Source organism: Aspergillus alliaceus (genome assembly GCF_009176365.1).
Source record: "Aspergillus alliaceus strain CBS 536.65 unplaced genomic scaffold BDW43scaffold_74, whole genome shotgun sequence".
Taxonomy (NCBI): domain Eukaryota; kingdom Fungi; phylum Ascomycota; class Eurotiomycetes; order Eurotiales; family Aspergillaceae; genus Aspergillus; species Aspergillus alliaceus.
Genome location: NW_022474757.1, coordinates 43,139 through 70,745, shown reverse-complemented (window position 1 = coordinate 70,745; position 27,607 = coordinate 43,139). Strand labels below are relative to the sequence as shown.

The window sequence follows — 27,607 nt, the reverse complement described above, 5'->3', positions numbered from 1 at the left end:
CCAGGCAAATACACCCGACAGCTATATAACTGATTATCATGGAACAAAGCGAGCGCATTGGCTCAACTCCGAACTGGCACGGCAAGATTAAATGGGTATCTCTACTGAATCAATGCAGCGCAGACAGATCAGTGTGTATGTGGACAGGCAAGAGAGACAGTAGAGCACTTCCTCTTTCAATGTTGAAAGTGGACAGCACATCGGACAGAAATGCTACAATGCACCAGCACCTACAGAGGCAACATATTCTTCTTTCTGGGAGGAAAATCATTATCAGATAATCAAAACTGGGCCCTAAACCTCAAAACAGTACAGGCATCCATACAGTTTACAATCACCACCGGCCGACTCAACGCCACATAACCATGTAGATAATTACCAGTCACCCAATCCTCCTAACCGAACAAACTTACACTAACCACCTCGTGCCAGAGACGGTAGACGCGCTTCAGCTGCTGAAGATAGGATGTTGAACACTTGAAGAAGCGCCTTCAAGCCAGTCTACTAACAAAATTACTAACCCACGAGAATCTCCTCCCCCTCCCTACGATGCGGACAAATGAGACGACATATACTAAAAGCAACTGTGTATGGGCTCTAAGGAGACACGGTATATATTAGGGCATGTATTAGTATATTAGCGATAGTTGCCCTTTCGGCTTAGCCGCCGGGCGTTAATAAATTGTGTGTGTGTGTACCTAGGTTCTGGACATAGCGAGACAGACAACCGGGACGTGACCCTTCACAGCACTTCGACTGTACATGCAGTAATTGCCAACGAGGCCTCATGGATTTCATGAGCTCAAACCAGAAGACGAACATCCAAATATTTGTGTTACCTAGTGAATTCTTTCAATAGAAAGCAAAGAAGTACGTTCTCAGCGTGTTATAATCGACGATGAAACTAGAATAACTCGACCAATTACGAGATAATAAGGATATGTACTGCTTTGCTAGACCGGGAAAATCCGCACACATATCTTAGCTTAACGGCTCACTGATATTTTTCTATAGTTATATTAGATTAAAGATTGATGTAGTTACTCAATCCTGAACTCCTAGGCAAACAGACCTATAGAATGCAGACTATATATACAAGAAGTGTGAGAATCTTACAGAATCAGCTCGAATTTTACATGAGAAATGCTAACTCGCGTCTCGATACAGGTGTCTGGTGGCATGGGCTAAAACCGCAAGTGGAACTAGCCGTGGAACGGCCATGTTATGTCGGATTTAAGGGGAGTTCTGATGGGAGATTGGTGTCTTTGTGTGGTGAGTTATGACATGCTGTGTTCTGGCCTTATTCGTAGAATGAATGTGACAGGTAGTAATAGTAAATCCGATTATTCCATTCACCAATAGTCAGAAGCAGAAACTATCTGGAGTCAGAGAAGTTGCTGCGAATTAACTATTTCTGCGTACCTATCACTAGCATGTTTCCCCTCTCTGCCTTGACACCCTCTGCCAGTCTTTGCCCATGTCCCTCATTTCGGAATATGTCATTGAATTTGAGACTCACGAGAGATCTGTCCGCGCACTCCACTTTCCCCTGGATTAACCCGATAGGTCGCTTGGGATCGAATATGTACTATTGTCTGTAGCATCTGCAGATATATATATTAGTGGCTGCAAAAATTTTGACTCATGTTTTCATGGGTTCAGAAGACTGGTAACGTGGCATCAAAAGCTACTTGTATACTAAAGCTATAATTTATGACGCCCTTCGTCATGTGACAGTCTATACCATCTACTGTGCCATACGCTATATTAATATAGAATTTCGAGTTTACTCTTGGAGTATAGCATGGGAGGCTACGGTAGGTATACTCTTGGCATGGAGCTTGAGAGTGGAAAAATCAAACTTTACCGGTAAGGGGTGGATTCATAGCTAACTAATCCACGATATAATTAGATGACTCAGACTAGAGTAAAGTCCACCTCTTAAGAGGCGACAGTCTGGCACAAGGGTTCTGGAAAAAATGGAATGTGAGAAAATGACAAAGGTTTTGGTGCTGCCTGTACACTGAGAGTCCGAAGCTTTGTCACCCCTTACCGGTAAAGTTTGATTTTTCCACTCTCAAGCTCCACGCCAAGAGTATACCGTAGCCTCCCAAGTGTGGGACGTTATATGTTAGCATTTCGGGTCACAATTCAAGGTAATGGGGGCTGGTACCCGGTTTTCGATCAGCCTGTACGTAGGGCACCGAACTGACCAGTCGTTCTACTTTAGCAAGCAGCATTTCTACTCACTTACTGAAGGTTAAAATACTGAAGGTAGAAAGAAAATAAGGTAACTAGTGTACATTAATGTGCAGTCATAACATGCTTGTTATGTAACTACGCAAACTAGTTGGGTTTGCATAGAACTAGACTAGACATTCTTACGCATTTGTACTGTAGGCAGTATCATTTTGCGGCTAGGAAGCAGTGCCAATCTAATGCTACTGTATTATTGGAATGAGAGTCTTCTGGTTGCTTGTTTTAAAGTAAGATACATTCTGTATGTTGAGGCACTTCATAAGTCGGTAAACTATCAGTGTCTTTTTATAGGGTCACACATTGTACTGTACTATATTTGGATGTAAGGAAACACTTGATCAGTGGAACTCTAGGTGCAAAAAGCCTATCATAGATGCTAGAGTTATCGCCAGCATCATTTCCGCCTTTTGAACCTCTGCATTAGATGCTAGCGCCGTGGTATTTAGATTTTCTGTGCCTAACGCTCCGGATATGCTCTCCTTTGGCTTGGCAGCGCTGGTCGAAGTATGGTGTATCTCATATATGCCACCCCCTTGCCTACTTGTGTGGAAAGTGGGCAAGGGAGGTCTGCGGTATACCGCGGTATTACAGCAAGATGATGCATTCTTCCATCCAAGTGAAGGGGTAGGCCGGTGTCCAGATAAATGGTAACCGCCGACATCTGTAGAGACATTAATGGAATTAGGAGCTCTGGAAGTTGCCCAGGTCCCTGGAATTCCTGAACTTAATATCATTACACTGCTATCGGTCGAGGGAACTGGAGTAGGTCCGTTTGCTGTAAGGGTCTCCGAGCGCCTAGCGTCATTGGTTTGGATATGGGTGCCCACCGTGACACGTGATAATACATTGTCTTGGGTCGTATGGTGGATTATCCCATTTAAGTCGATGTCTCCGTGCAAATCCACAGTGAAGCATTGACCCAGACTAATGAAAAATAAAGAAACAAGCAGGTATCCCAGAATCCTCAGCATTATTATGTTGTCACCGTAAGAAATTAGCTATAGAGGGCTTGAGGGTTATATATCTTCTACATCCACATGAAACGGTTCTAGGCACTTGCTTTTCAGTGGCCTTTAGAATAGAGAACTATAACATTTGGAGACTCAACCTCAAATTGGATGTATCAAAAATATGCTTCTACGTTGCTTTCGGGTCCTCTCCCTCTTGCAGCATCCATTAGAAAAGAAAAAGAGGGTTTTATACCAAGCTGGTGAATAATTTGATACTACCCACCCTCATTTGTTGGCCCCTTCAACTAACAGAGGATGAGAAAAAAACAACCGAGATACCCAAAAACCCATTCTAGTTATGGTCAAATAGGCCGTTGTTGGCTCATACATAGCTTGCTTTGGTACCCATAATTAGAATGGATATCTCAACCTTGAATAAGACTGTCAACGACGCAGCCGGGAAGGCTCAAAAGAACGAAGGTCTTTCTGCTCTGTCTTTTTTGATCTCTTTAGCGGTATATGGCAGCATCTTCCTACCGGCAACGTATTTATTTACCATTTTGAAAGACATTAACCACAAAGTCTTGTACGTGTGTCCGCTCTATCGGTATTATTAGCCGCTGATCAGATATATGAAATAGCCAACCACGATGTTTGGTGGATATCGACATTCTGCCATTGCCTAAGGGCAGAGTCCTCTGGATCAAGCACATCTGGGAGCTCCTTAAAGATGATACAAAGCTAATCAAGAAACTTGGATTGGACTGCTACTTCTTCTTGCGGCTCCTGGAGTTGGCTATCAAAGCTTTCACGCCCATGACTGCTATAATCCTGCCAGTGCTGCTTCCTGTCAACTACACAGCCAGTAGCGCAAGGATTGGAGGCCTCGACAGGTTCAGCATATCAAACATCCAACGAGGACAACATACAAGATGGTGGATTACAGCCTTCGTCTCGTCACTTGTTCATATCTACTTGTGGCGCCTTCTGATTTTCGAATTTAAGAGAGTCGTTAAAATAAGGCAGGATTTTCTTTATGGTTTCTCCCAAGCTCGAGCAGTGACCACAATCCTGGTTACGGAGATACCACCTCAGATGTGGAACGTAGAAGACTTGCGACTAGTATATTCGGCCTATAACGGAGGACCGGTGGATATAATCCTTCCGAAGGCAGGAACCTGTCAAAGTATGGAAAATGGACTGAAAAACCTCTATCGAGACCTTGACAGTTTGAAGCAAATAGATTCAGATATGTCTCATACAGGATACTTTCACTCTGATATTGGAAGATTTTTCAGACAACTCAGAAGAGAAGGCATTCTTAGATGGCAAATCCGAAATTTACGAAGGGACATAGAACGGATCAAGAGCATTGCAATATTTTACTTCTCCGATCTCTTCACAGCCCACCTTCTGTTACAGGCAAGAGCGTCGTCCTCGCCCATGGAGCTAGAAGCCCATATAGTCGACGCCAACACGGTGACTTCAGAGTCAGTCATTTACCAAAACAGATATTTCAGAGCTCTGTGGAATATTGCTATGGCGATATCTCTAAATATATTAGCTATACTTTGGGTAGTTCCTATATCTCTAACAGGACTATTGTCGCAGTTGGTGTATTTGGACTGTATCAGCTCGAGCCTGAGCGGCCTCTCCGTCTACCAGTTGGGTGCAATTCAAGGGTTGGCTCCTCAGGTGGCAGCGTCAATTCTCATGTACAGCTTTCCCGTAATTCTTCAATTTGTGACGAAATATTATCTTGTCTTTGAACATCTGTCTGTCGAAATCTTTCTTCAGAGGCATTACTTTATTTTCCTTTTTACTCAACTCTTTCTAGTAGTATCGATATCTTCGAGCGTGACCACAATGATCCCCGAGATTGCCAACGATATCCAATCAGTGCCTTCGGTGTTGGCCAAAAATTTGCCAAAGGCAAGTAACTATTTTTACTCTTACCTCCTATTACAAGCTATCACACAAAGTGTCATGGTGTTATTCCAGTTACCAGGCAGCCTATGGGCATGTATGCAACAGCGTTGGAAAGAGAACTCACCACGAACAGTCCGGTGGAGTCTGCTTTACCCAGTTTTTACGAATCTTATCTGTATATGTATGTGATTCAACACCTATAGGGTTACACCGATCTAACAATACATCACTTAGGCATCATCTTCTCTGTCATATCTCCACTAATATTACTTATTGGGACAGTAGTTTTTGGGGTTTTTCTTGTAGTCCATTCCTACCAGGCTATCTATGTTCATGAAACAGAAAAAGATACCGCGGGCATGTTGTATTGGGAGTCACTAAATCAGCTCTTTGTTGGTATATATACAATGGACCTCTTTCTCATAGGAATCTTTGTGTTGGGGAATGCTCTCGGACCGTCAGTTGTTGCTGCTGTGCTATTGGTCGCATCTGCATTGGTACACAACCATGTCAGGACAAGGCTGCATTCTCTCGTCAAGTTTGCGTCTACGAGCAGATGTGTGTCAGGCAACTGATATTTTTTAATTTCTACAAGGTATCTTGCTTCTGGTTATTCCCGGGTTTGAAATTAAGGGATGCGGTTTATGTACATAAAACCGTGGATGAGCGCCTCCGGTTAAAACAAGCTCTGAATAAGACTATACAGTACTACAAGCACCTATATGAAAACATTGAATTGCTATCTAATTGCCTTCAAATATGAATTTTAATTCAAACGTATCATGTTTTTAAAAGAGTTAGAATCCTGTCTACAGATGGTTGCAGATGACGAGGCCCTCGTTTTTGAGTCTACGGCATAATAGAGTGATAAGGTAGATTACAGATCACATGTTAGACCAACAAAACAGTGAGGGGTTATGTATGCACAGGAAGCACAAACACACTTGTTGCCAAATGGAATGGAACACATTTGGACACAAGCGAGGCCAGTCAAATAGGGTAGATATGACATGGCTGCACCGCAAATGATTGGCTGCACGAGATAATGCTCCTACATCTTGCATACCACTCCGCAACTTATTCCATGAATATTACAAACAACGGAAAATCCACCTTTCCGGAACCACTAATTTTCTATCTCTTTTGTGAGATACCAATCCATACAGCAATGCGATTGCACAAACCCTACCACTCCAGGGAGACGGTTCGGTCAGAGAGATAGAAGTAACAAATGATGCGTAGGCTCTTTGTGGCTTTTAGGTCATCGAGCCAAATACCGTAGTTACTAGCTTTGACAAAGCACAAATGAGTCTAGCTGTAGGAACGGCCTCAGATAGAGTAGATACGGTAGTTGATGGGGGCCCTAGTTTTTCGGGTACAGCCTCAGGTGCCAATACTGGAAGCTATTACATTTATTGGAAGTGCGGGATTCCGTATTGCCTAGTAATCTGCCGCTGAATTCTAATGGTTGCAAATGATGAATTGATGAGTTCTAATTCCTGATCTAGTGGTAAAATGAGCGATATATGTAGGCTTTGAGACGATCACTAAATCATGCGGTATCATGATGATACAGGATGATGATATATGATGATCATGGCCTAAAGTAGTAATCGAGGCGCTATTCTTAATGGAGTAGGGTGGCGGCTGATGGTGGAGCTTTAGCGGTCATTTCGGTTCACAACATTGTTGTGCTGTCCTATGATGCTGCTCATTATCGTAAGAGTTCACTTGTTTTCCTCCTCCCAACCTTCACTCTTTTTAAATAGTGCATTCTCCATCCTGAATTATTTTACGCTTACGTGCTTGTGCTATTGCTTACAATTTGTTAAATACCAGCTAATATCTGGTGTGGGTATGGGAAGGCACCTCAGGACGCATCAGGGGTTATCAAGGCCGCAGTCTGCTGGTCAGCCAAACCCGGTATAACATATGAAGTGCAGCCAGTTGTTACCTTATATGTTGCAATGCGCACCTATAAGGCAATGCAGGTAGTTAACTTGAGGACAATTTCCGACAAGGTAAAGATTGATTTTACCCAGCAGGGTGACAAGACGGTTGCCTCAACTACATGGACTAATGAATGACAATGCACTCCGCCCGTTTTCCCATACCTACCTAGCAGTGGATGATATGATTCTGGGAGAGGAAAGCTAATTTCAGGGAGATTCCTGTCATTGGAAACGCATGTTCTCATTTTATATGTAGTCATGTTTCGCTGGACGACTGCATTTCAACAACCAGTTCTATTCAATGCCAGCAGTAGTTACAACAATTACTATATCCCTGTCACACGCATATACCTATAAACAAATTGGGTTCTTAAAGAGTCCTTATAGATTCAAGAATCACATAGTCCTCCACCGCACTGCTTTGACTTTAAAGACCCATATACATAATTGCAACGGGTCTACTGCTTACAATAACTAGTATCATTACGTATACAATAGATTCTCTACCATAAATCTCGCATTCAGGGATGAGGAATAAAATCGAGACGAGCACTTGTGGCCCTGTGCCAGACAGAACCGTGCATACACAAAATAAAGAAATCAAAATTTGGCTGGAGTATCGTACTCTGTTCTCTATATATATAACAGTTGCTACAGCAGACACAAATCAGGCAATAGAAACATAAAAGCCGTATCCCTCTCCGTCTCTAGCTTGTGTAGATCGGAGTACCCCTAGAAGCTAGCTTAGTGGCTGCTAAGGTCATCCATCCAAAGAAGACGAGATAGGCTGCTGTCTTCTAACTGGCGCTTCTAGTGTAGTAGTGCAGTTCCCTCACAGAAACTCTTGGGCCAATGGCGGGTGCCCAGTACAGCCCACTTAATAGCCTCTATTGGAAAGGCGGACTATATCTATTACTTGGTTGGCAATGTTTTCTTCTAGCCAGCCGTTGATTAACAGTAGCGTCACAGGCCCATCTTCTCCCTCGATTTCCCGCTCATCAAGAACTGAGATCTCTCCATAATCTCCTATGCTATTCTTGGGGTTTATGAGCGACTGAGAATAGAATAAAGGAATAAAGGTGTAGACTTACCAGTTGACTAGTTGTGGCGTCATCTGAGGAAATCAGTGAGGACATTTCGTCAGTATCGGTAGGGACATAACTTTGCTCATGGTCCTCCATTCCGATGAAATCATCCTGTGTATCTATAAAATCTATATCAGATTTTGTGGCAGAATATTCCGACTCTGACTCTGAATCCGTGGTTTGGATATCAATCACTTCGTCAACGTTTTCTTCAATGCTCCTCACTAGCATCTCCGTGTCCCGTGTATAGTCGTTTGACATGTCGATACTAGTTTCTTTCAATGGACTTGACTTAGTTTTAGTATGGCACAGAGCGCTAGATTAACCATCCGGGATGCAGTGCTAATTCTTTTTAAATAGGATATCCAGTGCATCAGTTGTGTGAGAGACCTGCTTAAAACAAGGTGTTAGGGAGGAGCATGTCTATTAAAGTTGGAGACATTGTCATATATTCAATGTGTTTTGCTTCATTTTGATACCCTTCCATAATTGTAGCCCTTATAAAAAAGCATGGAATTTTCTCATAGATTCAAAATACAAATAAAACTGTGGGGTTCGTCAAGAACAGCTGTTTAGTGCTTCAGTAGGCACAGCGAAAAAGGAAGCATCTCCTCACACTATACCAAAAGTAAGAATAGGAAACGGGTCTCGAAATGGGACCTACTGGAGCCCAGTTCGGCGGGTCTTGTCTTACGCGGTAGTTATGCTGAAAAGTGACGCATATCATATCATCGTCTACAAGTCTTCACTCAAATAAATCGATGGCCTAGAAAAGATAGAGTCCACCCCTCCAAGATTAGGACAGGGCGCACAGAAAGATAAAGGAGACGAGTGGGTCTACCAAGCCAAATCTCTTGATGCAGCATAATTTTACCATGATATGAACTTTCCACTATCATGCACTATGGCCGTTTTTTTCGCAGATATTGCTAGTAGGACAGTATCTCCACGATGGTTATTAGGAACCATGTTTGAAAATTATCAGGCGTTAGCGAGCTCGCCGGATATGAAAATACATACAGTCATCTTTAGAGGGGCAAGAAAGATAGCAAAGGCGCGGTATCTTCTCCGCAACAGTCAGACACTGGAAAGTGCTGAACGGATTTCAGGGCAATCACCCGCAATCAATTTCTAAGATGCTGTCGCCGCCACAGCAAAATACGAGTTGAGCATAACAACAGTTCATTTTGGTCTTCAGACGACACAGCCGTTGCGGACTCTTCTGTTCTATGTAGTATGGGTATTTCTAGCAACAGATACATGATTTTACCGTCTCCAATTATCAGGGTAGTCGCACAGGACTTTTTTTGTATGGCTGCAACATCTCCATCTAAGGTGGGGAATTAGAGATACGACAATGCTTGAGTCTCCCTAAATTGCCATTTCTTAGCATGTAGCATTTGCCGCAGAAAGTGGCTATACGAAGTGATGATTGAGTGCTGAAAGTATCCCTTTCGATTAGGAAGAGAAGACAAATGACAATCTCTTAGAAGTCAACAGCGCACCAACCTAGAATATCTACTGCTGGTGCTATGTCCCAGTGACTTAAGTAGTACAATAGATCGCCCTCGAGAATCTGCAGCCCTTCATAAATCTATAAGCCGAGGGGTATTCAGCTACATAACGGCAAAAATTGCCGACCTCAAAGCACACTTTTGGGGCTACATTCAAGAATTTATGTATTTTTCCAGGATTCTCGAGGACGAGCAATACTGCCATTATCGCTCCACTGCTTTCCTTAAGCCATATACCCGGTAGCCCATCTCCGGGCGGGATTTCTGTCTTGATGAGTGGGCTACCCCGGAAGTATTGACGAAATTTGCGGTGGCTATTACTGCCTCTACTGGTTAATCGCTATATGCTATTAACAACCTTCATCGTGATGAGAGCACTGTCCTGGAGAGGAAAATTGTGAAGAGCATCCAGAGCATGTACCCATAATACATGCAAGAAATGGTCACCTTATCCCAAAATTTGGATTTGAAATCATCAACATCACCTGAAAAAGACGGAAACTTGGCTGCACAGCCTAATCTTACCAAACGTCGCTCCTTTGGAAACTCCATCTCGACAAGCAGAGGTACAATTATGTCTCCAATGGGCTCAACCCACCGGATCCCTGAGAATGAGGGGAACCATACCCTTCTGCAGAAAGCTACAAAATGCAGCTTTGCAGAGAAAATGATTGTTAGTGCTGTGTCCCACCCTATAACAGGGTCTTCCAACCTCATTTTAACTGCCTCGGCGTTGACGTATTGGAAACCCCCTCATTCCACTCCTTTTGCACACATCGGGGTTTCGCCTGTATCGGTTGCACGCCATAGCGGCATCCAAACTGACAATACCTTTATTGGTAGTCCTTCCGTGGAGACATCTTCTGGCGCTTCTGGCATGAAGAGAAGAAGTATTTTTATTGCTATCGGGGTTGTTTCGGCCGCTGTCTGCTTATTTGTGCTTCTTTTCGAATGGAGCCGGCGTCGTAACAAGCGCAAAGGCATCATATGGATAGGATATCCCCAAAACATGAGCTCGCAACCACGAGACCCGGGCCGATCTCATTTCTCGGTAGACTCCTCACCTGCCCCTTAGAAGCTCGATTATTTTCAGATTTTGATCAGGTCTCAAGGTATTATACCACAAGTATATACCCCGTTTTAAATCATATATTTTCCATAGCGTCTGGTACTATCAATCATGTAGATGTGTCGAGCTGGTTTTAAATGGTGGTTCAGTTTCAGTTGTTACTCGCTATGGATTATGCTACTGGGTGTAATCTTCGGGTAGATACTTCCCATAAAGGCAATGGAACGGTCGCAATTATGCGTAGTAATGAGTCGCCAGTTTTACACTTGCCTCCCGCAAACAACAGAATGCGATATTTTTCTGTACAATTCTCTTTTTAAAGACTAAATACACAATTAAAATTCGCGTTCACCTAGTCGGGGTTAAGGACCTCCGTATCAACAAAGCAACAGGCAAAGGTGGGGTTGGGCCGACCATGATATCTGGGGCCTGCCAAAAGCCTCTTTCTTCTACATTGAGTGTCCGCGCACACATATGGCTAACTCTTTTCCGTAATTCAAGTCCCTTAGGATTGATATTAGATACAAGCAGATGTAAACATTGTCTCAGTGCTGGTAAAGTAGCAGCAATGATGACCAAATTGGCTTCAACGCCACTGATATCCTGCGATCAGAAAAGACTTGAGAAATAACGAACAAGAGCTCATATGCACATACACTAATAATGCAACAGGTGCAATGCAATATGTTAAATCTGTAGAGCTCAGGAGAGGAATAGTGAATTTTAGACGGATTGCGCTGGCGACAAATGTGCTATCCCAGAGTAAGTAACAACAGAGAAGGTGACAAGATGGAAGACATAATCGTTTCAAAAACTCACATGCAGACCAAGACCAATATAAATACAGACCTTATCTTTTGAGATCTTGGCACCTGTAAGTCATGGATAACTGGGATGGGTAACAGGATTAAGCAAATATCGGAAATGATATTGAGCACAGCAACCGCAATAAGAATAGCCGGTCGATTTATACACTTGCCTGCCAGTAGGACATTCCAGGACTTTGAGATTGGCTGACAAGCGAATACGAAGCAGCAAGTCAGGATTAACGACCCAGCAGTGATGAACCCTGCCACCACATATAAGGTGCAACGTAACCATCTTTTCGCTACCATCAAACGATGGAATAAAATCAAATGGGTTACCCTTGCTAGGCATATGCCAGTAATAAATAAGCATGCTGCTGCAAGAAAGAGCTATTTATTTTGAAAATCAGCTCAGACAGCGTTGCAAATCCGATTTGAAAGTACCTTCTCATACGTGCTGATGATGTTCGGTGCGAGATATTCTATATGAATCCCCAGGCCCGCACGATCGAGAGCATCTAAAACGATATCTTTCAGCCAACAACCAGACTAAAATAAAGGATATACATACAGAGAATCACTATCTGCGTACCCACACAAAAGCCCTGTTATTCTGTCAACGCAACCGCATTATGCTGACTGGGGGATCGCATACCCAAGCTGTGGTAAGGCACACTGGCCGGAATATGATTAGCAAAATTGCACTGATTGCATTCCTTCTGGTACCTTAATGCTTGGATCCTGTGTAATTCGGTACTACCAGGTCATAGAAATGGTATATAGGATGTCGCAAAGGACTCACGGTCTTCTGCAGTGAATTTAGGATAAATCCGTTGCCTGGTCAATAACCGAATGATTAGACAAGCTGTACTCAAGCTCAACCCAACAATAAGCGTGATTCGTATAGCGAGATAGAGTTGTCTAGATGTGTCTCTCAGCTCTGGTTCGACCCCCGACTCGACACCTTTGGAAGGAGCAAAATGCTTCTGCTCAGAACTCATCATGTCTGTAGTGAACTTTCACTTTGTGTTTACAAAATATCATCAGGCATTCTACACTGCTGTGTGCCTGTAAAGTACCGATTTAAATAAGGATGGCATGCATTAAAAGCCACCTCTCTAGCTACTCCCAGGTTCTAGCCAGAAGTTGAATGCAGAGGGTACAGAGTCAGTTATGCCAGACGGGACGTTGTAGCCCTAGCACATCTCTATTGTGGCTGTACATTTAGTTTATGAGAATTTGTTGGACATTCTCCTGATCCCCTCTAGGCCAATTCTGATCATTTCCTAGATCAAATGTTACCAAACAAATTGTTGTTTGACAATTTTCCTCCCACGATTCAAGGCCACAATCCGGAATCATGTACTTCTAATTTGTAGTTGAGCAAGTCAATGTTGATATCAGAACAATCCATCCAGCTAGTCAACGTATATTTCAGTCCCAAAGTGATACTGTACGCAAGTTACCTAGTTCAGACAACCCCACTTTATTTGCAATACTGTATTAGCCATAGCCTTGGTAAGTTGGTACCCTAAAAGAACATGTGTGTGTTTAGGAAACAGATTTTTGAATTCTATAGCAATAAACGTTTACCAACAGATCAAGCATCCCATAACTGCTTAAGCAAGTCGCGACCAATATCCTAGGTGTGATAGCCAAGCAATGTGATGATATTGGAGCTATCTTATCTAGAATTTCAAGCGTGAGGGGGAAGAGAAGGAAGTGTTGTGAGGGTGCAAGACATGTGAGGGGAAATAGCCAGCTATGTACAAACAGCGCAAACACCAGAGAATTTGTCACACTACAGTTGTGAATCAGCCGATGAGATGTGGGGTCCCTTATAAGCTCATATATCTTTTCTAATTACATTAGAGCCTTATTTCTTATAACTAGTTATTGCTTATTGCTTATTAATAAGGGTACAGAAATAATGATTTAAATTTGCCTTGAACCCTTGCCTTCAGTTAACTTAACCAATAGACTAAATACAGATCCGCACCAAGTCTAGCGTAGGGTAGTTTATTAACAACACCTTCCACAACTATACCTATCCTTGTATGTCTATATACAGCATGCCACTTCATGATTAATCAAGGACTACTTTCGATGGCCTTGCGGACGCTTCTATGTATCTCAAAGCTTGAATGGACTGATGATGAGATTTGGGACTCGAGCCCCATTGCAGGCTCTTCATTCATGTTTCCAAAAACTTCTTTGCCAATTAAAACGCCATTTCCTCGCATTTACTAGTGTTCATTACTAGGAGTATAGCTTTTGGCAAATTTACCTACCCCAAGCTCACTGTGCAAAACGTTTGGTTTAAAACCGGCGTTTTGTAGAAGCCAGCATGCAATCCCTTAAAATCAGCTCCTTCCATCCGTAACAGAAGTAAAACACAGAATACTTTCTAGAATTCCTGGCTGCTGAACACGATATAATCTCCAGGAAAAGGTGAAAGTAACCACCAAGTGAGGAATAACCCAGCAAGTGTATGAAAAGTACGCAGACCTCGTTTGAGCATTTGAACAAACAAATCAATGAATTAGAGTATAGTCCAAGGGCTAGAGGAGCACGGGTCCAGATGATGATTGAGAGGAAAAAGTATGGAAAGACATAGGCATCAACTGTACTGGAAGGCTTTTTTAACAGCAGAACAAGGTGCCCAGAGCGGCACATTTGCACCCGACACTTTTGTGGGCAGCGTTCAACAGCATCCAAGATTCTGTGTGTCCTGTCCAATATATTGTTCGATGGCGGTGTTAGAATATGCAGTATGATCTGACTCTCTGCTCTCTTCAGTGTTGAATTGAGATTCAGGTCTCGAACCGCTGAACATGTTCGAACGATGGACATCATTCAGCAGCTGCGTTGAAAAGACTCGCGCGGGTCTAGTCATTCTGACTCCACAAATGACACTATTTTTGTTGAAAGAAAAAAGAAATAATTTTTCTTTAAAAAAAAAAAGAATCAAAATAAAAGCAAACAAAGAAACTAAAGTGAAATTGAATTAAAAATTTAAAATTAAATGGAAAGGCCCACCGCAAACCATGGGGCAGGAGCCACAAAAAGCCGGCCATACATTGTGCGGTGATGTTCAACAGGAAGCCATGCTCTTTTTTTGCCTTCCTGGGTTCCTTCATTTCTATTTTTCCATCTGAATTTAGGCGCATGTCCAAGTATCTGTCCACTGCCAGTACAACAATGTGGCGTGTTGAACTAGCGATGCAGATCACGCTTCTTCCCTCTTGTCTTTTCCCAACCTCCTCATTAACACTAGCGTGCCCCACATGGGCCAGTTATTGTCAGATAAAATGGCTGTACGTGACCAGAGTCATGTGACTAAAGTGGGGTAAAAACGAGGCCATTCGCATTTTATGAACACAAGCAAGTCAAGAATCATACAAGGACTCATAGATATCATCAGGATAATCATTATCATGAGGAAGAGCCCAAAAGGCTCTAGACTTGATCATTTTGAGACATTCTATGAATCATTTCTTATCTGATATTCGGGACTGACCGAATATCTGACAATAACCTTGGTCGTTTCCGCCCCTAAATGAAACTATTCTCGAAATCTCGACCTCAAAGGGAGGAAGTAGAGAAGGGGGAACTTACCAAAACTACTAAAAGGTGATAAGGGCCTAGGGAATGTAAATTATATTAGGCAGAGTGTGAATAATACCTAAGTAATTGATAATTGACTAGTAGTACATGATGTGTCGGGTTTCGTCTCATGGACGACATATATCAGAAGAGAAGCTGTCTAAGGTCTAGGTAGCACCCCACTTTTGCTTTAGACACCCCACAGTTGACCTTTCTCACTACCTAGTAGTTTTTCTACGGCCTTACAGTATCAAGCAACTATAATATTCCCCGTTTCCCCGTACACAATGGGCTCTGGATCCTCTTTTCCCTGCTACTAATATTGAGGGTGTCGAGTATGAATTGAGTAGTTTCTTTCTCCTGCTATATAACTTCGAGTCTAAAAATCCGCAGGTTCACCTCCATAAAATTTATGCAGTTGTACTTAGGCATCATGGACTGGGTGGAACGAGGTTAGTTTATGTTAGCCCCTTAATATATAGCTTTGTACACCCCTATATGTTAGGGGCATAGAAAAGTTGTTAATATTATATCTATTTATCTACTACTCTTAAGCCTGCCATTAAGTGTTTATATAAGTAGAAAGTAATACACACTCCTTCAGAAACAGCTTAAGCCAGCTGCTACAGGCGGGGATATATCCTCTCATGTTGTTTTCACTTCTAAAATCTATCAAGGGGGAAAGGAGTCCAATTAACAGTCCCAACAGGGAACGGCTACCTTATCAACCTTGAAAATTTTGCTTCTGCAGCCCTGTCCCAAAATCCTGCTTCTTGCTTCACATGAAAAAACCCAAGCATTTTTGTATAATTGTGCCATATCTGCTATCTTTAGCCTCCCTTATCCTGATAGTCTTCATCGGAATAGGGTGTACCTCTCGTTCAGTTCTATCTTTAGAGATATATCTTTTAAAGGTAACAATTCCAGAAACTTTTGCCCAAGCCGGTGCTAAAGAGGAAGCTAGCTTGATTTGACAACAATACCTGCTCACAACACGAAAAGGTTAGAGACAGGTACTGATCATTCGAAACCGTCTTCCAGCGGAACATCCAAACTCTTTAATATCCATAGAGATATAACAAGCTCTAAACGAAGGGAGAAGAGTACAGCAAGCAGTGAAGGTACTAACTTCATCAAGCCGGTTACCACCCTCACAAAGAACACATATCCAGACGCAGCAATGCGTTCTGATCCCATTGCCGACAAGAATGCAGGTTTTGCAGCGGTCACAAGTGAAGCTGCCCTTTTGGAGATATATCTAATTGGAATACTTAGTTATTGCAAACACAGCTATAACCACGGTTCTATGAGTCTCACGCAATGTTCTACGCCAAGCTGGTCTTTTTCATTTGACTTCCCCTATATTTTTGAGGCGCGGAATGTGGCATCCAAGTTGCCTCAAACGGTGCAAGACGCAGTGTATTACTATCGCAATTGCATACGGTGGGCTGTATCGGCTTATGTTGTATCGGCCTGTTCGACGGGGCTTGTGCTCCTTACTGGGGCCACAGCTGCTTTTGCTCGGTGGGGCAGTGTGCTTACTAGTATGTGCGCCATGGTGAGATCCCCTATCACTACAGCTCGCACAGTCATACTCAAATTGGTAGATAGCGGCAGTTTTCAGCTTCGCAGCATCCCTTACCGCTATTTTCGCAAATAGATACCTTGCCAGCAGCTTAAACTCAGTGTCACCAGCAACTGGAGTTGAGGTAATTATAGGGTGGCGAATGTTACTTATGACAATTATCGCAACACTTCTCGGCATTTTGTCAGGCGTCATGTGGTCCGTAAATACATGCTGCATACCGCCAAAGTGTAGGACTAGAAAATAAAATAGAGGAACTTCAGCAGTCCCAATGCATTCCCGGGATTTTACAGATCTTCGGTAACCCCGTTAAGATGCACGCTCCCGTTTCCGAGAAGCAGTGGCTGATCTACAAACTGTTTAGCCTGACAGAATAGGGTTGTATGATGTTTTCGGTGGAGAGTATGGGTTTATACTTTAATTGCATGTTATTTTGCTCCTAACTCTTCGCCGCAGGTCCTTTACAGACATCAATACATTTTGGCTGTTAGTTGGGTCCTGAATTGGTCCTGTATGATCTATACAATGATTTATAGTAAGGTCTATCATTTTCATCGACACACTCGTCCAAGGCATCGATGACAATATATGTTCCCGCCGAGTCTTTAGTTAATGACTGAATTAACTCCAGGCATTCTTCCTCTGTTGGGGCTGTTCCCTTCCTACGATGTCTTTGGTATAATTCAGTCACACTTTCTGGAACCGCTTGCTTTAGCTCGACCAGCTGTCGAGCAATAGCACGATAAAGATACTCCAGATTTTGTACTTGGCTCAACTTGTAATTGCAATATATAAACGCCAAGCTGATATCTGGGGCAGGTAAATCAGTGTCGAGGAAGTCAATAACAACGGATCTATAGTAGTTCTTAGCTTTTTTTTAGGTACACCTAATACATGGAGGAAAATTTTTGCGCTTATGATAAGACAGTCTTGCCAACGCCAGCTGAGCACATTAGTATTTGGCTTCTTTTTCAATGTCAGTAGCACTTACGACTGCCCCGACACCAAAGGCTTTCTCTACTACCTGTTTCCCAATCAAGGAATCTAGAATCTTGTACATAGTAGCCAATCTCCTGTCCCAGGCTGTCGTTGTTTCAGTACGTCTGCCTGTTTCAACCAAAAGTTCACGGGACACAGCCAGTCAATAACCTCGCGGGTTTCATTGTCTACAAGTAGAGAGAAAGTTAGTTACATTGCAATCAAGCTGTTAAGAGATATACCTTGCTTCCACCGTATAATTAAATCAACCCTTTCCACTGCTTCAGAAATTTTGTCACTAAACAATAATAGTTAGCAGAAGTCTGTGCCTGTATACTTCAAACAGAACATACATATGTAATAGTTGTATTGCGAAAGAAAGATTTGAGCGTGATTCAGATATATTGGTCTGGATGTTGCGCAGAGCTTCAACCTTGAATGGGTATTTCATTCTGAGTATATGGCGTCGCATTGTAGCTTGAACTCCATGTTGTGCTAATGGATCAGTTGCCTTTATTTTTCCCAGCTCAGTCTCAAGCTGTTTCACGTTATCAAGAGCGGCTTCTATACCCCATTCCACATTCCTCTTGACTTCGATGTCAAATTTAGCGGGTGGCTGGATCTTGTGCTACAATTGGACCAACAACTCTGAAAAGTTGCTAAGAGAGTTGTACATGCTTCTAATATCTTTATCCTGATTCCTCCATGAGCTATAGTACTGGAGTAATCCTTGTGTTATCTCCAGGCCTAAGGAGATAATCCCAGCTATGCCGCTTGCGATTCCGAGGGCCTCTGCCATAGCTTGGCGAGTATAAATACCGGGCCTATATACTTTATAGGTAGAGCAACGTTATTTCGCTGGGATAGAAACAGGAGAAGCCGTGTTCATCTTTGCGCTGGAAGAAAGCGTTAGCAGTGGCCTTAAAGCGGGGTAAATGGGGCTTGCCTAATTAGGTAAGTTAATTTTGTGTATTTCCCCCCAATATAGAGCAGGTGCCAAGCATTTCTGGATAATCTTACAGAGTTAGCGCATTTCGGATTGGAATTTGAGATACAACCCCAGAGTATACCCATTTGCACCATTTTTGCAATCAGCTGTACCTTCACCATATCGATAGGCAATTCTATATACACTGGTTAGCTGTATAACAAACACTGGCGTAAAGTCTCGTCGATCAGCATCAGTGCACATGCAGCGTCTCTTAGGTTGGCTTGGGCACAGATAAACTTTTGATAAATAGATGCGTAAAGCCGGAGATTTCCGTGACCCAGGGAAAGATGCAGAATCATGTTTTGATCCCGCAGATTTGTTGGTGGTGAGCCGACGATATGAACGATGGGTACTTTCTCTGCATACCCTCCTGCGATGGCATTAAGCGCTGATACAGTAATTCCCCCACTCCGCCTGTGGTCATAAGTATGCCTAGCCCCTTGATTCGTAATAACCATCTGCGGCGTATCCGGCGTTGGGCTCGTTGGAGTTTGCCACCCAATGGAGTCCAGTAGGTCTAATATAATCCAATGCAGCTAGGTTGAAGTCACTAGGGACACTATAGACGCTACCTACACCCAGTTGACGCAGTCTATAGAAGAGGTATTCCGCGATAAAACTTGTTCAGAAAGGGGGACCAGAATGGTAGCTCGAGGAGGGGAGACGCTGGCTCCGATACACATTCGAACTCCAATGTCATTGGTAAATAGCAGATAATAGAAAGATAAACTTGATCTCGCACTGATTTGGAGTATACAATGCAACAGAGAGTTTATAATCTCTTCATAGTAGAAGTGAATGGTCAATAGATGCAGAAGATTTGTGTAATAGTGAAGCGCAGTGTAATTAACTCATTATTCCACAACAATCCATCCGAGTGCGTTGAACACACCTCGACCCACTCCGGTTGTACTAGTGGTGATCCTTTCCTTTTTCAGTTTAGTCTTCTAGTATGAACCTGCGAATACAATAGGTCCCTATTCATAGAGGTTACCACATAAGTGATGGCACTTTATTGGATTAGTGGAAGACAGTTTGTTCGTGTCATTTTCTATTGCAAATCATGTTGGACATCTCATATATCTTCAAAGGTATAACTAATGCACAACATACCTTAAGGCATTATAATGTAGCGTTGAACAGCATTCGTTGTGCTCAACAATCAAAGTAGCACTTAAATAGCCACATCAAAAATTAGCACTGGCTTATGAAACTTGTTCTAGACAAATATAAGGCCAAAAAACAAAGCCATCACATTTTTGTCAGGAAATGGTTATGTGGAAGCTATCCCGGGCACATTATTTAGCAGAGTTGAGCCTTTTCCTTCCTTATTTTAAATTCAAGTCCAGCATGTTATAGTAATTGTGATATAATAAAATCACAATTATTGATTACACCCTAAAAATAAATTAAGAGGACTTCTGCATTTTTATTAGCAACTGGGGCAAAGGGCAAACAGAATTGAGTAACCCAAAATGGACACACAACTAGCTCCCCCTAACAGTGGACATGTAGAGCACAAGAACTTATAGTTCAGATATTCCACCACAAAGTGATAAAATTATTCTGTAGTCTTTACATATTCCCTGAGAATTACTCTTCTCCAGTATTGAAAAGTGAAAAGTCAAAGTGAAAATCAACTGCTCTTTAGTAACCCTGAACGCGCCCACCACCACTTACTCAGCTTAGACACCACTAGGATACGCTAGCCCTCTCAGTGGGGCTGAAATTACTAGAAGACATTACTGACATTATTCGCCCGCTGCTGAGTGAAAGAAATATTTGATTATCTAACTGAAGAATTGGAGCACAGAGTAGCCCCATCAATCACTATATGAATATTTGTTGGAATGTGCGCGGATGTGATAGCTGTACCTAAAGGGCCAAATTCAACTGTGGCGACTTTTACAGGCTCATCCATGAAGAGTCAAGTCCTAATGGGACCAACGGAAGGTTAGTTGATGCAGATCCATTAGATTTAAGATCCTTGTCTCAATTGTTATTAACATTTCATTCGCAGTTGCCCGCCAGAGTAGTCACCTTCTTCTGGAAATATATGGAAAACTTATTAAACTCGAGGCAGTACTTCATGAATCCGAGCATGCACAAACATCCGTTACGGTAGCTGTGGCCGCACATCATTCCACTGATGCGTCATATGGGAACGACAAAATTGAACAAGCAAAGCCTGAATCTGAAGCACGGAAAGTTACTATTCAAGGATCAAATCAAATACCCAGCAATCATCTCGGAGGCCTTGAGCTACCTGAGGCGGCCCAGGCGGGTAGCTCCTATCTACCCACCCTGGAGGCATCTTACAATCGATGTCTCCCACCGTCCAAGATTCGTCGATGGACACGAGAAGAAGAAAACGGCCTCTTAGATTGGCTGGAGGCCAATAAAACTTTAACGAGGCAAGAGCTTGAGCAGAAGTACTTGCAGGAATTCAAAAAATATCGGTCGTCTTTGGCTATCCTGACCAAAGCAAGGAGGTTAAGATCATCATTTCATAAGGGGGAAAAGGGACGTGGATTGGTGCGTCTCAAGCTGCGAGGAACACTGCGCAATAGTAAGGGGGCTTTAGAGGGGGCCGCATTAACTGCACCAGCAACATCTGGTATACAGAGGACAGACAGAGCTTTCGATCGGGATCATCGTCTATCCATTCAGAGTGTGTTGGTTGGTTTGCCCAAGTCTTAGAAGGAACCGTGTCAAATTGTAGGCTGGGCGTATATTACAAAGGAATTATCCTGGCTCTATCACCCTCATTGATGTATGTATGTATTGCCTCAATTTTTCAGTAACCGAATAGGTAGTCTGGGCTATAGCTTGGGATTTGTATTAAGTTTTGTATTTATGGGTTATACAGTAACCTTTTCGGGACAAGATACAAATTCTTTTCTATGATTCAAATTGCCCATGATCCATAACATATAAAGATACAAGCGCAACCGAACTTTCCTTCCATACGTTGTACATTCGAGTCGAGTTTCAAACCCTAATCCTGGAACTCAGATATATATGTAGCTGTATGTGCGGCTTACGATTGGACATCGTCGGGATATAAGGTTTAATGCAAATCGAATGCGAAGCGGATTAGGGTTTGAAGTAAGACTTGGTTATTATGCAAGGCAGAAGGAGAGTTCGGGTCTCTTTACAACTATCTTACGATCTACAGTAGCTCTGGGGGGTGTAGATAATCAAGGCGGCTAGGGACGACAGAATTTACTTGAGCCATGGCATAGTTATATGGCCTTCCGATATATACACAGGACAGTTAGTTCAGTTACAGGTCTGGTGTATACCAGCCTCTTTACTAAAATATGACTTATTTCAGCCATTATCCGTATTTACTGTGGCGTGCTAATAGGGCGATGGCTTGAAAAGTCATCTACGTATTTATAGAGATAATGACAATTGGGGTGCTTTGTATCCTCGCTAAGCACCCAACTCTTCTTTTCAGTACTGTAAGTGTTGCGGTGTTGAATTATCCTATATTTACGCTGTAGGCCATTACTTCTCCCCTATCGATCCAAGACCCTGATCTTCGTAAAGGCGTAAAGCCCCGAAAAGAACCATGATTTAGAAGGGTTCGTGGAATGTCTGACGATGTGCCTTCATTGCTAGTTCAATTAAGCCCTTGTCCCAATGTGTCTAATATTCTTATGCCGATTATGGCTACTGAAGTATGCTAGAGCGTGGAGGCTGAGTACACGGGATATACATGGTATATTAGGAATACACCTTAAGTCAGCAAACCCGACAAAATATTTCTAGCTACCTGAACGACAATAAAGCTCTAGACTCTAAGTAGTTGAATGTCCTGAGTATATCCCAATAGTACTGTAGCACTATCTGACACGCTCTCCAAACTTTAAATAGCTCTATGAGTTACATATTGTCAATGAGGGGATCAAAGCAGTTCACTTCATTGCTAACAATTATCGGCCTCGTGGGGGAAATTCGGATGCGAAGTGCAGTGGTTACCACACTGCGTGTAATTCGTAAGTCTATCATTAGCACCACACCTGTAAAGAGTGCTTAGTTTATTGTTAGCACTCCTCTCCAAGTCGTGCTCCTTAAGAATATCAATAATTTGGAGCAGATAAATTCCTATGTTTATAGATCAGTATTGACGATGCTGAACAGTAACGGCCTAGCTGCTCTAAATGTACCATTGTTTATCAGGTTTAGTCCGCAGTAGTCCTTGCCCTCTGTACACTTTCCCCGACCCCTCTTGACATAGTCAATAGTAGGACTGGCCATAGTCGATGTTGTAAGTACAGCCAGGTATGCAAGCGCGCCCAGGTTGATCTTAACCATTTCTCATAGGCGAGACTCTAAGTCGAACCTGAAAGTTCACAGCGAAGCGTACAGCGAGTTTGATTTGCGGTCTCACAGTACAGTCTGGAATGTGGAGGGTGGGGGGTGTATATAGAGCCAGTGATCCATAGCTGACAAGTGCCTTTGTGAACATCTCTTTCATATTGCTTCCTTTATAGCAGAGCGCGGTGTAGGTATATTAGTTGCCCTATATTTCTCTATTGAATCCCATCCCCTTCCATCTCCACCTTCCTTGATGGTAAAACTTATTTTTTTGATTAGCGACGAATATCACAAGCGATACAGTATGTAGTTAATTCCCTTCCGCGATTTGGTGCAGCGTCATATAATGTGGTTGTTGTTGTTGTTGTTGTTGTTGTTGAATATTGCTGAATGTAATCTTCAAGTCATTTCACTGTTTTCCATTGTTGCTTAGAGAAAGGGGGCCTGTAAGACCTTGAGAACCTTTGTATGGCCTTGCCTATTTAAATGGCCTCACCGACCCCCTCAGATAGTTCTAGTAAATCCCTTGGGCAGTTTAAATTGAACGTTTCATTCATACCGAGATATTTCCACACTCATGCAATAGGCGTTCTATAGTTGCTCCACATATTTTTCACGGGGTGGTCCTTAGGGCCTACATTAAATCCCAAGGCTCCGTGTGTGTTTCATTTGCCCTGACCCCTCGCAAATTTTAAGCGACATACAGGTGGCCACAACTATATATGTATATTCCGTATGTACATGTAACTTTTATGTTTGTGCGGTTTCTTCTCTGCTTTTTCTTTTGGACATTCAAACCCCACTTTGTGAGTCTGTGACAATGTTAGCCTCCGCTTGCTCCTTCAACTAACTGGCTATTGGCTACTCCTTGTGCCTTCAGCTTTGAAAATATTGATGTTGAATGCGATAATGTGGAGTGGTGCTTGGAGTGGTGCTGAATGTGTTCAAACCTCTAGCGCGAACGTGCTCACTACTTCCCCTGCTGAGCTCCCTCTCCATGAATCCAGTGATGTAGGATGGAATTCAGTTAGGAATTCAAAAGGCAATAATAAACCGGTCCATGTAGACTGATAATTCTGACAGACTGTTTGATCATCATCAAAAGCTCTCTCTTTGTTTATGTAGCAAGTGATAGATGCTTTTTCTATTGGATGGCAGGAACAGCCAAACCAAATATGTATCAAATGTAATCAGACGCTGAGTGAGGCACCTGAACATGATTTTAACAGCAGCTGACCAAGAGATATTTTACTATCACACTCAAATTAAAATAAAAAGTGACTAAATTATTTATCTGCTAGGGCCGCTTGTTTTAATATGACCAATTTGACAACAATTGCTGCATCGTGGTAGCGCATGTTCTTTACGTACTGGTTCCCCTGAATTCATCATCTGTACAGCTTCTTGAGCAACTGGCCTTCAGCCCCTGTTAGGACACCTCCAGTAGCACAGTAACATAAGCTCTAGGAGCTGCACACTTTTACTTTTGTTTTTCATTTGCTGCACGAAGCTCCTTTACCTCCTGGGTTAATAGAAGTGTTGTGAAATGAGGCTCGACCAGGTAGTCTATATGGAGCTTCAAACTTCCGTATAATTTCGGATTGATTGTAGGAAAACTCGTTGCTTAACTTGTATAATATTGTTATTCAGGGGAAGACGGCATTTGAAAGGAGACAAGACGTAAATTGAGCAGTACCTTGCCTGAATAGATACAGGGAGAAGGAGAGATTCTCAGGGGTTAAACCCTCCGCACGCTTGCAAAGGCGTTAGCTATACACCAGCTATACGCCATATCTTCAACATATATACACCGTCAGTTTTACAGATATAATGGAGAATAATCGATCTTCCTTTGAACTACAACAAGAAGGACTTTATGCCAGAAGGACTTTATTTTTGCGAGAATCAGCCACATGATGGTAATGGCCCTTTTAGCTCCTAACGACAAACACGGCTTGAGAAGACCAAGGCAGAGATACGGATGGTTCAGAAAGATTGCAGTAGACCGAAATCTAACAGGGAGAAGCTGAACGAAATTGCTTCCTCTGAGACAGCGCGTCCTGGCCGTCACATTGAGAGATTGGTGGGTTGTAGAGGAAATTTAGCTAAACGCCTAATACTCTTCTAATATACAGCCTCCCCATGCAGTACCACAATGGCTGTCAAGTACTCTCACTACTGTACCCGAACTTCATCGCGCGTTGTAATTAAGCGGCATACATATCTTCGAGTCCAGCTCAGTACCATGTTTGTGGCAATGTCCATTGTCCAAATCAAAAAAATGGATTGACGGACAGACGCTGTTCTGCAACTCGAAGAAAACAGCAGCTTTCACACACGCGACCATTGGACCTAAGCTATGCACACACAGAGCATAGAAGAGTGACTTCCCAAAGCACTTTGTACTGTTATTCTCGATTTATGGCTTTAGAGGCAAACATAGGATGATAATCCCTCCCACGGCCCCCTGCCCATCCTGAAGCCAAGGCTTTAACATGGATAGATAAGCTATTAAGCCGCCTACTTTTAAATGGCAATTTCTGTAAACTTTTCTACTAGAAAGAGTGGTTTATAAAAGTATTTTTATACTAGTTCTCAAAGTACACTGTCTTAACACAATGCTGCAGATACATTATACGCCTATGAATTACAAAAAGACAAAATAATAGGGACGCTACATATCATCCAAACGCAACTCGATGAACATCACGAACATAATAGCGCTGCTGATCACAAGCTAGAAGCCTGGTTTTAATACGGCATATATGCATCAAGCAAGGCTTCCTAACGAAGGCGTAAGGAGCATATTCGGCAACCAGGGGCTATCTTACTGATTCGGCATGAGTGACTGCGGTTCGCAAAGCTTCTTGTTTATGATGGCCCGTTGTTATCCGTCAGCTCCCGATCCTATTGAATGCAGTTAAATTTGCTGTCTGAGGGAGGTTCCGGATTCCTGTTCCTCCAAGTACGGCGTCGCTGCAAGGTGCCATTTGCATAAGAAAATTGAGGAATGAAATTAGACCGTTTGTAAGGAAATGCTTCGGTAATCTAGGACCGCTTCTCCAGTCCCAACAAGTTCGTCATTTGAGCTATTATTTTAGCCATACTGCCATCTAAATACTCTTTAGTCACAACATTTTCCTCCACTTCGTCTAACCTTTTGCTGAGGGCGTCAATTTGCTTATATATATCTTCTATTTCACGCGTATCAGCTAGTGTAGCTGTCGTTGCCATCGAGCTCTGAGAGAGCGGCGTACGCCGAGATGAGAAAGGCGAGTAGAAGCTTGTGGCTTGCTTCGGGCTCTCTGGAGGTACTGAAGCTCTTGAGTAGGCTGAAACATTTCTCAAAGAACTTTGGGCTTCATTTCGCCTAAATAACTCCTCAGCGAGTGTTGTAGTGGGAATCGTTCTTCTTTCTTGGCTAAGGCTAAATTTCACTGATTTGGCACGAAGTTTGCGTGGTACTAATATGTCATCTCTAGAGGACAACTTCTCGATGATGTCATCGATAGACTCTCCTTCTGGAAGATAGCTGCTAGCTTTGGACCTGGTTACTGCTAAGGGCATAATAGAGTTCTCGAATTTTACACAGATGTCGGTATTAGCAGAGGCCTTTGATTCGGGGCTGCCTGTCTTTGGCTGTACCATTGTGTAGAAATAGACGTACACAATCTCGCCTAGTACTGATTTCTTGTAATCTCGGTCTCCTGCATAGAATTTGTAGGTGTTTGGCAACCTCCTCCATCTCTCGAGGTTGTTATTTCCTATAGTAGCCCTCATCTCGACTCGAAATTTTCCTGAATCAGGGTCTCGAACCTGTACAGCGAATGAACTTGCGTCGCCCTTGTAGGCCCGTTTCTTTTTCTCATATAATACATCGAACTGTCCTGTAGCCAAATAGTTATAGGGCCAATAACTTCTTATATCTGTATTATCCTCATTATATATTTTCGGGGGACAAACGATCTCTGGTACATCCTCTTCAAGTAGACCGTCTAGCCATTCCAGTTGAATATTGTTATGGACACAGAAGTGGTAAAGGTTTATTTTACTTTCTCCCAGCTTCTTTGCAAACACTTCAGCGGTTCTTTCTGAACCGTCATTTTGAAGGGGCTGAACAACTAGTGGATTGATGATTTCGCTCAATTTGGTGTAGGGAACTTGGAATTTTTCGGCCATTTTGGGTTCCCAGGAGAGTTTAGCTATGATAGCTTCCTGGATTTGGATGTTCACGGCATCGAGGGACTTCGAGGTTTCCAGGTTCCCTGACAAATATCGTTTGAGGTAACCGACGGCATTTATGTAGTGCTCTTTCAGTATCTGGTGTAGTTTCACCTGGTCAACCTCTCCCATTGGCGAAGCCGACCTCTCCCTACCCCTACTACCAGGTACGTATGCAGCACTGTAGCCACTGCCACCAGTGCTGCCAGTGTCCCCTGGCGGCGACACCGGTGTCTCCGTCGGTTCCGCCCCTGGTGTCGCCGCTGGTTCCGCCCCCGGTGTCGCCGGCAGTTCCGCCCCCGGTGTCGCCGCTGGTTCCGCCCCTGGTGTCGCCGC

At 43.0% G+C, this 27,607-nt stretch overlaps 6 protein-coding genes across 6 annotated transcripts; 3 read left to right on the top strand and 3 right to left on the bottom strand.

Moving 5' to 3' along the window:
- Nucleotides 1-3,625: 3,625 nt before the first annotated feature.
- On the top strand, nt 3,626-6,360 carry BDW43DRAFT_304278 (putative DUF221 membrane protein; the record flags this gene model as incomplete). The annotated part of the gene is made up of 4 exons (XM_032045577.1): nt 3,626-3,795; nt 3,851-5,319; nt 5,373-5,700; nt 6,357-6,360. 4 exons carry the CDS (start codon nt 3,626-3,628, stop codon nt 6,358-6,360), a joined length of 1,971 nt encoding a protein of 656 aa, XP_031894727.1.
- A 1,607-nt stretch (nt 6,361-7,967) lies between these two features.
- On the bottom strand, nt 7,968-8,436 carry BDW43DRAFT_316401 (uncharacterized protein; the record flags this gene model as incomplete). The annotated part of the gene is made up of 2 exons (XM_032048295.1): nt 7,968-8,126; nt 8,182-8,436. The coding sequence occupies 2 exons, from the start codon at nt 8,434-8,436 to the stop codon at nt 7,968-7,970; spliced, it is 414 nt and encodes a 137-aa protein (XP_031894726.1).
- A 1,692-nt stretch (nt 8,437-10,128) lies between these two features.
- BDW43DRAFT_316400 (uncharacterized protein) lies at nt 10,129-10,764 on the top strand (the record flags this gene model as incomplete). Its single annotated transcript, XM_032048294.1, has 1 exon — nt 10,129-10,764. The coding sequence occupies one exon, from the start codon at nt 10,129-10,131 to the stop codon at nt 10,762-10,764; it is 636 nt and encodes a 211-aa protein (XP_031894725.1).
- Nucleotides 10,765-14,021: 3,257 nt separating this feature from the next.
- BDW43DRAFT_292758 (uncharacterized protein) lies at nt 14,022-14,780 on the bottom strand. The gene has a single exon (XM_032043750.1). The coding sequence runs from the start codon at nt 14,732-14,734 to the stop codon at nt 14,516-14,518; it is 219 nt and encodes a 72-aa protein (XP_031894724.1). The 5' UTR covers nt 14,735-14,780; the 3' UTR covers nt 14,022-14,515.
- Nucleotides 14,781-20,643: 5,863 nt separating this feature from the next.
- BDW43DRAFT_316399 (uncharacterized protein) lies at nt 20,644-21,424 on the top strand (the record flags this gene model as incomplete). Its single annotated transcript, XM_032048293.1, has 2 exons — nt 20,644-20,677; nt 20,745-21,424. 2 exons carry the CDS (start codon nt 20,644-20,646, stop codon nt 21,422-21,424), a joined length of 714 nt encoding a protein of 237 aa, XP_031894723.1.
- Nucleotides 21,425-26,098: 4,674 nt separating this feature from the next.
- Nucleotides 26,099-27,403, bottom strand: BDW43DRAFT_316398 (uncharacterized protein; the record flags this gene model as incomplete). Its single annotated transcript, XM_032048292.1, has 1 exon — nt 26,099-27,403. One exon carries the CDS (start codon nt 27,401-27,403, stop codon nt 26,099-26,101), a length of 1,305 nt encoding a protein of 434 aa, XP_031894722.1.
- Nucleotides 27,404-27,607: the final 204 nt, after the last annotated feature.

Excerpts from the sequence above, each read along its gene's own strand:
- BDW43DRAFT_292758 (XM_032043750.1), bottom strand. The coding sequence starts at position 14,734 with ATGCGCCTAAATTCAGATGGAAAAATAGAAATGAAGGAACCCAGGAAG.